Below are 10,700 nucleotides of genomic sequence, written 5' to 3'. Positions count from 1 at the left end.
AGATAACAAAATAATAAACAATAACTGCAGTCTAAAATATGTTGGAATAAATGTAGGTAGCGACCGTTCTCCAAGATTCGCCGGTTTATTGTTAAGTTGTGTATGACAGATGGATGAGATTAGGTTATAAATAAATTATCAATAAAGAAGAGAATATTTTTTAAAAATATGTCGTTTTCATTAACCCTATCAATTTAATTTTAATCAAATTTCTTATATTACACATATTTTTAAATGTTAATTTATACAAATTATTTACAAACAATATTATCTTGACGTTTTTGTTAAATACACTCGAATAGTAGTCGCTCTGCGTTTACTCCAGTTTCTTGAGCGTAGTATTTGGGACAAGGAAGCATCCAAAACCGCACGCTGAAAATAGAACACAAATAAAATCGTTTTCCTATACGCCATCTGGTGGACAGATTTTATTATAACTATCCTTCATTATTTATTATTAGATTTAGGAAAAGAACATGTTGAATCGAATAAAATAATTATTGAGGCATCAATAACTGGAATTGACTGATGAATTAAAAAGTTAAAACTGTAAAACGGATCATATTTTAAGTGTAAATAAACGCCATCTATCCAAACATAACAGATTCTAAATAAAAAAGAAAAAAGTTTCAATGATATCACTATTGACTACTAGATGTCGCTTTTCTCAAACAGTAGTAAAAAGTATTTAGGAATAATTTATTTTCCATCGATTATTAGAATAGTTTACGAAATTTTATATTAACCTGCTAAAACCGCAGCTATTGTGATAAATGGCGGCAGACAGCCGTAGTCTATGAGTGCGGGAAATATGACTGTTCCCGCTATCGTGCCCAGGCGACCGCTCATCAGGAATGTAGCCATAGCCATTACCCTGTAATGCAATATTTTTATAAGAATATAATAATATTCTTAAGACAATACTATAGTGAAATCAAAAGAAGTAACAACGAGCATACTAGTTACTAAGAAAATCTATTTATATTGAAATGATATCTTCACCTTAATGAGGTCGGAAAGAGATCGACATTGATACTGGAGAGTGAGGCCCCGCAGAGGGCGGTGAAGGACAACGCTGCGGTGACCATGGCAACCACCGCTGCAGCGCCCGAGCCCAGCACCGGTAGTAATGCGATGATTCCCGCGCTCACCACGCCGCACAGGCCAGCAACCACTTTCTTACCGCATCTGGAGTGTCAAAGCTGTTATATCTGGGCAGATGTTTATATTAGCTAGTGATAAGACTTTTGAGCTAGCAGAAGACCATTTATACAACAAGGATACAGTTGTATAAGATGACCAGATTTCATTTTGTTAGGATAAAATGCTTTTTTTAGATGAAAATAGGAATATAACATTGTGGTGAAACATTAGTTGCATAAGCGACAAACATTTTCAGACCTGTTGACAAGAGCGCCGCCGATGCTGTAGGTGAGCACGGAGCCCGCGCCGACCATAGCGCTCTGCAGGTAAGTTAACATGTCGGGCTGCAATGGCGCGCAAGGCCCAGAGTCCGCGGGTGCTGGCGCCAGCGCCGAGCACAGCGAGCCATTCTCCTCGGACCCTATCATGGCTGCCAGTTGCGGGTACCACAGCCGGATGGTATTGGACCTGAAGGCAATAAGTGGTAAAAGATCGTCTGCTTTGCTCATTACCGCTAGCGTTTAACTAAGAAGAGTTAACGCTGGTAAATGAAGACTATTTACCCGAACATACAACCGATGTGTATGGCGCACATAAGCAACAGCCAGGGTGCGTGCGGGGGCCGAAAGAGGGGCGCCAACTGAGCCGCCCCGCCCCGCAGCGCCGCCACCCCGCGCCCCTGCTCTTGTGATCTCTCCTCCACTAGTCGTGTCACCTGGAAGTCATGCTGCTTTAGTTATATCACAAAAACTTACAAAAGTCAGAAGACAGGAAGGCTATTTAACATAATTCTAATATTATAGGGTAAAAACTTACTGGAAATTGTTCCTTAGATTTCCCTGTGTTCATCTTATATATCTTTCTAAAGACCTCGAGGGCCTCAGCATTGCGGCCCCGCGACATGAGGAACTTGGGGCTCTCTGGCAGGCAGAGGAAGGCCAGCCCCGTCAGCAACGGCACTAACGCTGTCGCCAGCAGGAACAGATTCCACGAATGGATTACTGCCGAACAATACTGCGTGTTAGCCTCATAAAGAGATACTTAACGAGTGTAATATAGTTAGATTGGTATGAGAATGTACTGACCGAATCTCCCGCCAAAGAGATAGAAGTCCCAAGTGTGTGTAAGCATGGCCCAAGCGAGCAGCGGCAGCGTGGTGTTGGCGATGGTGTAGAACAGACTGGTTAGCAGGATGACGCGCGCGCGCAGCTCCGTGCGGTGCAACTCCGCTATGTAGGAGATCAGCACAGCAAACGGACCGTTGAATCTGATAGTCATAATAAATTGTCAAGTTATTTGTTCGCTAGATGGCGCTATCGCTAATGCTTAGGTTTTTACGACTTCTCCATCAAAGAAAATTTAAAAGTTTTACTACGTTTGAATATTATAGTTACTGACAAGAATCCACTAGCGAATCTCGTTATTAAAAGCATGGTGAAGTTCTGGCTCATGGCGGCAGCGATCTCGAAGAGTCCGGAGCAGAAGAAGCCCCAGGCCAGGATCTGTCGGCGGCCCAGCGTGTCCGACAGAAAGCCCCACACCAGCGCTGACGATATCATGCCTAGACAATGAATAGTACCTATCACTATTGGAAGTTACACATATTTTATTTTAGCTTTTTATGTTTTAGTCAATGTATGAGAATTACTACATGTAAATGGTGCGAAATTTCGGTGGTTTTGTCAAATTACGTCACAGTGAGATTGGCAAATAACGCGCTATCTGCCGTTTGTGTGCGGAGGATTCGCGCGGTCACTCGTACTACCATCTGCCAGATAAGCAGAGTAAACATTCGCACCAATGTGTCCGAGTGTTTGGTTTGCTAAGACTTCATTAGATACTCAGAGAGATTAACAGGTTAAAGCACCTCTGAAAAAAATCACGCTTTTATTTGTTCGTCAAAGTGAAGCAAAATAATAATACTTTAATTTTCCTATTTTGAACTAAAAGTTAAACTTGACATTGGTATTTGCCTGAACTCGATTTCAGGAACAATTAAATTTAGGAAAGATTCTACGATAACAAACAGGGGAGTTAAACTAAAATGACTTGACCTCCGTAGGTGATAGCGTTGACAGTGCCCATGTCTAGCAGGCTAAGGTTCATGTCGCACTGGGCGCGTGTGAAGATGTAAGACACGGAGCTGGTGACGGACACGGCGCTCCAGAAGGCAGGTAGCGTACACAGCAGTAGCGCGATGTTGAACCCGCCGTACCCTGTCGCAGCTATTGCTGTTTCAAAGTCCGCCGCCGGCTCTGCAAGACACGCAATGAAATAAGATAGTATAACACTGTTGCTTTTAAGCTATTCATAAAGATATTCATTAAAATATCGTTATTAAACCAATATAAGCTAAAGTATTCTTCGAGAAGAGTGAGGGTGTAGAAGAATGTTCAGGGAATTGGACCTTAGCTGCTTACAGACTTATAGATACAAGGGCAATAACATTGAAAGAAAATAATAATAAAAATAAATTTTACCAAAGATTATCGTTTGAAAGCTGCGGTATTGTAAAGTGTGAAGCAAAATGAACGTTTTATTTTATTTGTGCTGGTAATTATAAGAATCGTCAAATATTTATTGGCTCTTAAATGCAGATGTTGAGACTATCTGGAGCGAGCTAAATATACAAAGCTATCCAGGTGTGCGGTGTGCAATGCTATGTGGAGGCAAAAACAAGCACTAATTCTAACAAAATAGAAGAAAACTTTTTTAATACAAAACAATTTTAAGTACTTGTATCTATATTTCGCGTAAAACGGAACGTTAAGATTTTTTAATGGTTCGTGAAATAATTGGGACGCAGCAATAGCGGGCTATAAATTAGAGTTCATAGTCAATTAAAAGCTTTGACGCACTTTCCCTACGAACGGCGTACATCTCAGTTTTACAATGGAGACAAGGTCGCACATTTCGTCAACTATAAATACCGCGCGGTACAAACACACGCTAAATTATAATAGTGATGTACCGTTTCCTTACAGATTAACAAACCCGGTCTAATACGAATAAAACCGACAGGACAACTTTTCAGTTTTTCCATTAGGATAATAAATTTTTACAAAACGAATTAAAAACATCAAAATTATTGTTACTATACTTATCAGAACAAATATTAGGAAACAATAAACATTGAATTGACTGCTTGGTATTTCTCCTTCGATAGCTATTGCAGTTTTCGAACCCAAAGCATTAATAAGAATAACGAAATACTAAAAAGACCAGATACCGAGAAGACCGCGCTACTCTCGAGTAGGCCGAATGACATCGACTGCATTGGCCACGGTCCAAACCCTCGCGTGGCCGACACCAGACCGCGCTGAGACGCATTTTGTTTTCATCTCGTTATTCTTGGAATGTTTTCGCTTCGATTCTGGTATAAAATGAGCAATAAATCGGACGATCGAGAGAAATTTGTGACGCATTTAATGGTCAGTGATTGACAAACAAGAACTGCTGGGTTTTAGTTGGTTCATCCTCAGATTTAAAAGCGTCGCTAGCCAGTAATCTAGCAGGCCAATGATCAAGGGTAGGTCATAGTCAAAATCCTATTTTATTCCAAAGTTAATGCTTCTGCTTTTGATCACAATTTTCGATTTATACTTTACTAACTATAAAGTATTTTTATCTACGGTAAAGATACGGGTTGCTATTTGTTATTCTTAAAACTAAATTTTCCTCAGGATGTTTTTGTGTTTCAAACATTAACGTATGGGGGAAATTAATAACAAATTTATATCTTCAATGAGGAAAACACGCGAAATAAGAATTTTCGTTTCTTTAAAGCTAAAGTTCAAGTTCATCTTAGAATGAAATTTATTTCCGTGCAGTTGGAGTCGCGGACGACAGCTAGTATTGTGTAAAACTGCATTGTAATGCTCCCGCTAATATATTTACTTACTTAAAAGTGTACACAAAAAGACAGACAAGTTGATTCAGTATATTGTGCTAGGAAGCGATACTAGCTTAGACTGGACAAATACATGACGTCACAGACTCCGCGTGACGTCACTGTACGGCTACAATATGGGAGAGAAATCTATCAGACAATTCAATTACTAAGTACACAACTATTTCGTTTCATAGACATAGCTAAGACTACGTTATCAAAATTGTATAAAAACTAGAATAATTATTAAACGAAGTATTTTCAATATGCAGTATGTTCGAACGACTAATTCCTTATTTTTTGGAAAATAAAAAAATAAGGAAGTAGTCGTTTTTCTTGTTTTTCTAGGATATGTCTCGTTTTATCTTTGTTTTCTGTCATGAAAAAAAATAAACCGGTGAAATAACTCTTATCTCATTCTTTGCAGACGTAAATAGATGAAAACAATGCCATTTTTTTTTAAATTAAAACAAAAAACGTACCTTGCGCCATTTTTTCTAAATTCGTAGATGAAAGCCCTGTGACTTTAAACAGATGGTCATGAGGTATCTCCTCCCTGGCTCCGGAGGCCTGCGCCTCACTCCTGGTGGTCACCATCTCTGAGGGTCAGCGTCACCAGCCACGTCCTAGCTATATGTGCCTCCAATGATCTGCCACAATTAACTAACATTATTACGTCGCGGTGGCAATAGCTCGCAAAGTTTGCACACCGACTAATATATACACGAGATATCTTCAAAGTTTGCGAAGGGATCAAACGGTGTGTTCAGTAAACAAAATTTTCAGTTTTCCTCCGTATCGTATCTCTGGTAAATATATTAAAATGCATGAACGATATGTAATATAAGGCTGGGAATACGCATGCAAATAGCATGTTCTTGAATGCCAGATTCTGGCACTTACCAGCTACAGGCTTGTGTGAACCCTAACGTAATATGCTCGATATTTAATTAGCTAGTTGTAAGGGAGGTCGAGACTCATAAGTCGAGTTTCGTACCCCTCTAGTCGAGTAGATCTTGTTGACATTTTACAAGCATTTAACCATGCTTGCAACTGGCATTCCAGCGACTACACCATGTCACTGGCGTGTGTATTTCCGCCTTAATTTAAAGTTATTAATATCATTTAAATATTTACCCGTCGCCTGATGTTTATTTGTTTAATGCAGTTGCAAACGTTGTAAATTGTCTACGCGTTTCGTATTATTCAGACCAGAAAGTTAGAACATAGTAGACAGAATTGCATTTAAATAGTAACATACATTTCCAATAAAACTTGCAGCGTGATAGAAACCTTAAGAAAAATATGTTTTAATTACTGCATCGTAGGTTTTTGAATACTTAACATTTAAGTTACATAAATTCTTCTGTCAATTATCTAGGCATTATCATCTTCCGTAGCATCACGTGAGTCTCGTGTGGTCCTACCACAATATTTGATAATAATTTAGAAGCGCAGTTCAATTTGGCGATACCCGTGCGCCGACCCCGATTGCACTCCGTCATCATAGGAGCATCGAACTAACGTTACTTCGCCCAAAGTAAATAACGCAATTAATTACGCTGATTATAACTTTGTTTTACGTAAATTTTATAACATGAGATATTTAAGTAATTATTAAACAAACTAATAGATGAACTTTGTTTTTTTGCATTAACGAGATCAAGTTCTCTGTGTTTCCTAAATAATGGAAAATATATATAAATGTATAATAATCAATTACTTACGTTTATTGACGTCGAAAAACTATGAATTTCGTCACTAAACCGGGCCAATTTTACCATAACAATATAACTATCGTAAAACAACAGCCCCGTTGTATTTTTCCGTAGTGACATATTTTTATTGGTCGCTATAATTGAAAGAAACATTGCGACGAAGGACAGATAAGCAGAGCTATATTTAGAACATAAGAAAACTGTGGGAATTCTAAGATTGGAGTCGACAAAGGACTTTTGTTGCCAGCGACATGGGACACCTCGGAGATGGGGACAAAGTACAACATCCATAGGGTTGTCGAATTGTAAAATCATTAAGCTAAGCAAGCGGTTTAAGAAAGACGTGAGCCGGAATATTCTTGTTAATCTTAAAACATTAACAACTTAAACATTTATTATTAACCGGTGTAGCATTTTCTTTAAACGAATATAGTCAGAAGAGTTTACTAAAACAATAAGACAGCGATGACAACCCTATTAAGAAGAAAGCTTTGAATGGCGAAGCCTGAAGACTGCCGACTGATTGTGGCGAGCACGCTGCCATCGCGTGCTCGGACCTCGGACAACTACATAACTATGTACATCGATGCATATAGGCAAGGTATTGGAGTATTTCCAAAATCAAATGAATACTCAATATCTTTGATTAAAGTAATATTTTATAATAATAATTATAAGTTTCATTTTTGTTGCTTATATTTAAGACGTTAAATCAGCTCAGTGTCAGCTCAACAGGTCATACTTGAGCTGCTGTTCAACAACTAAATATGCACCTCATGACTGCTCAGAGCTGATCTGTGAGCCGGTTCATTGATCTGCTTCCGACTCGCGAACTGTGAGCTGATCTGCAGGTCACTATTTTTAATTGAACTATTCATGTCTATTATGTTTAGTGTTTGCTTGTTCAATATATTGATTTAGCGAAAAAAAAAATAGTCTACAAATGAGTTCATTATGTAATAAATGTAGTAATTAGCAATTATTGCATAAAAATTAATATAATAGAATGAGGCAAACGAAACCAATTTCTCCTTATTACTAATCAATAAGACAATCCAACATAGTACACAAGTCAAATGTATCCCTTAGTAAATAATAGAAGGTCGGCCTCTCCCAGCCCTCTCACCTGCGGTAATGGCGTGTACACACCGGGTGTTTGCTCGCGCCCCCGCCTGCCGCCGCCCGCATAGTGTGGCCTTGGCTTTATGTCCCACTGGAAATTGAACCATAAGTTTGCTTATATCCTTAATGGCTTACACATAACCTATTTATTAGTATAGTAACATAGATAATATTACTACAAGATACTTATTTTCACTTTAAGCTACCTGTAAATGTGAATAAAAATTTTCTACGAAATATGATTTGTACGTCCTTTGTATCAGCAAGTATCGTTGATAATGTTGTGACTGGACACGCGAGACTAACATTACCGTTGTTCGTTAGTGTCGTCTATTCGATACATAACACGAGTAAACTAATCCTTAATCTAATTTTAGTAAAATTCCTCTACATTTTACTGAAATACTTGAATAAAAGAGTTGCGTTCGTTTCACTTTTCAGCATTGACACGGTTTCTGCGCGCTTATCACTTTGAATATAATTAATAAGAATAAAATTAGGTGAATGTTTAACAATTATTAAATAAAGTACCGATATTTAGCTAGATTAAAAAAATTAATAATATAACAAATAAATGCTAAGTAGCGCCTAATTAAGTGCGTTACAAAAACCTTAATGTTTAATTAAAAGGAATTCTATCTTAGGTTGGAGGACTTTTAGAAGATTGTATTACTAAATGTCTTTGATATAACTTGTAAGTCCAAGTTCAGTTATTTAAACATGTCATATATATGAAAGGAGGGACTATTTACGAATCGCTCGCCGGACTTCATTGTCGTACGGTTTGTACTTGTCATTGACATCGCAAATATCGATATAATTAGTGTGGCCCTAGCCCGGCGGCGGGCACGGACGACCAGCGACCAGCGACCACGACACGACCACGACCAGTCCCAGTTCCCAGTCGAAGTCTGTCAGTCAAACGCTTCGCACGTCCGCATCCACAAATGCCGCGTTTCCGAACCCGCGTCAAACTCAAGTGATTATAATATCATTTATTAATCACTACAAAACAAATGGGATAAAAAAGACGATTAGCAAAAGACAATAATTTTTTTATTAATGTGATAGATTTTTACTAGTAAAATATAATTTTGCTTTCGTGTGATATTAGTTCGTAATTTAGTTAAATTTAATTAGAGTTTAGTGGATATTTGGACGGCTTATTTTGTGTTGTGGCAGCCGCGAAGATGGAAGAACAAGCAGGTAAATATTATACTATTATAATAAGCTATAGCTAGTAATAGCAGACGAGAAATTAATATGTAAAGATACCCTATAAAGCACTTGTTAGTTAATTTTAAGTATGAAACTTTGACGATGACAGTGTAAAAATTGAAAATTTGACATGTAACAAAGAAAAGAATCACAAGAACATTGTAACATGACAAATGTTTTCATTTAAACGTATTTACAATAGAATAGTTGATAAAATATGTGAGAATTAAAAGTAATGTGAAGTAGGGTATCAATTTTGAGGGTAGTTGAGGAGAGTTGTTTATCGTGAGTAGCGAGCAAGCTGCCAACACAGCTGATACTGTAAATTTAGTGTTTATTCATTTGTAAACAAATTGAGAATCCCAAGTGAGTCTGAGCACGCTATCGTATGTTTTCCCACTATTTTTTCAGTAGCCCTTTTAGCGTAATTGTCGCCGGTCGATTTTATAGGGGATCTAGTTTTAACATTGTCTTATGCGAAGTGGTTCTTATATCAATTTTTCTATTCTCTAGAACTGCACTGCCCCCCCCTCCCTCCAGCGACGTCCGTGCATTGCAGGATTAATTCCCCACCTTTGTATCGTTTAAAATTTTAATTGAATTTATATTTAAAATGCAGAAATGATGTTTTAAAATAGAATAGTTACGTAATAAATAACGATAATCTATTCGTAGGGTAGATTAATATAATTAGAAGTAATTAATTTTACTAGATCATTAAAATATTATAAATAAATAAATCAAAACAAATTCAGGCTCTAAGTTCCTCGATGGTGACATATGATGATGACTGAAATATGTTTCTCGAGATATCTACTTTCCTCTTTTAACAATATTCTTAGTAAGAACTAAAATAAATCCCAAGCTACGTCATACTTTGGAACTTTATAAGTCGCATGGTTGTGTAAGCAAAACATAATAACTTGAATTATAAAAGTTCAAAGTCGCCAGACTGAAGCAACAAGTGTTCGAGCTTTCGTTACACGAAAACTTTGGCGTCGGCCTTCTTTACTGAAATGTCTGATCCTAGAGATACGCAAATTCATATTAAGTGTTAAACAATTTTAAATAGATCTTTACGATTTTGTTCGTATACCTTTTTTATATGTACAAATATACAAACAAATATTTTTATTTATACTTACTTACATTTCCTCGAATATCCTCTAAGATATGATCTCATCGTTAAGATATTGATTGATTGTAGGGGATGTCGGCTGCGTCTTAACTGGGGTGTGTTGTAGAGATGTGGTATGACGTCATCGTACACTTATTGCTCTCCGCTCGTAGCCCACTTCGTTTATTACTTTCTTTAATTATTTTATGTGAAGCGGTAATAGGTCACCGAGTGGGCGTCGGGATTACAGGCAGATCGTATACTAATAGCCATAAAAATTCACGCTAAGGTACTTATAATTATAATTAGCTTTCATTATTCTATGAGAAATTACAATTTGTCGACTTTTTCCTTGATGATACGAAAACGGAAAAGAACAGAATTTAATACTAGTATTGCAATACAATACCAAACGTAATATTCGCATGTAATGTTATTTACGTTTAGAATTCTTGCTTTTCTTTTTTTTAATACCACACGGATGGAGTCGCGG

General features: G+C 37.4%; 2 protein-coding genes across 2 annotated transcripts in view; one reads left to right on the top strand and one right to left on the bottom strand.

Annotated features, from left to right (window-relative positions):
• Positions 1–283: 283 nt before the first annotated feature.
• Positions 284–5,679, bottom strand: LOC106102759 (synaptic vesicle glycoprotein 2A-like). The gene is made up of 10 exons (XM_013282329.1): positions 5,515–5,679; positions 3,198–3,398; positions 2,542–2,704; positions 2,229–2,410; positions 1,960–2,144; positions 1,707–1,858; positions 1,402–1,611; positions 1,003–1,188; positions 747–874; positions 284–372 (listed from the first exon to the last, which is right to left on the bottom strand). The coding sequence occupies exons 1-10, from the start codon at positions 5,627–5,629 to the stop codon at positions 317–319; spliced, it is 1,578 nt and encodes a 525-aa protein (XP_013137783.1). The 5' UTR covers positions 5,630–5,679; the 3' UTR covers positions 284–316.
• A 3,038-nt stretch (positions 5,680–8,717) lies between these two features.
• The window catches only part of LOC106102626 (synaptic vesicle glycoprotein 2B-like), a 21,255-nt gene continuing 19,272 nt past the window's right edge, over positions 8,718–10,700 (top strand). The window contains exon 1 of the mRNA XM_013282166.1: positions 8,718–9,078. Within this exon, the coding sequence (XP_013137620.1) occupies positions 9,063–9,078 (16 nt within the window). The 5' untranslated portion in view covers positions 8,718–9,062. The remainder of the gene's footprint in view (positions 9,079–10,700) is intronic.

Source organism: Papilio polytes, unplaced genomic scaffold (genome assembly GCF_000836215.1).
Source record: "Papilio polytes unplaced genomic scaffold, Ppol_1.0 DF823912.1, whole genome shotgun sequence".
Classification (NCBI taxonomy): domain Eukaryota; kingdom Metazoa; phylum Arthropoda; class Insecta; order Lepidoptera; family Papilionidae; genus Papilio; species Papilio polytes.
The sequence above is the reverse complement of the archived record's forward strand: the minus strand, read 5'-3'. Positions and strand labels throughout refer to the sequence as shown.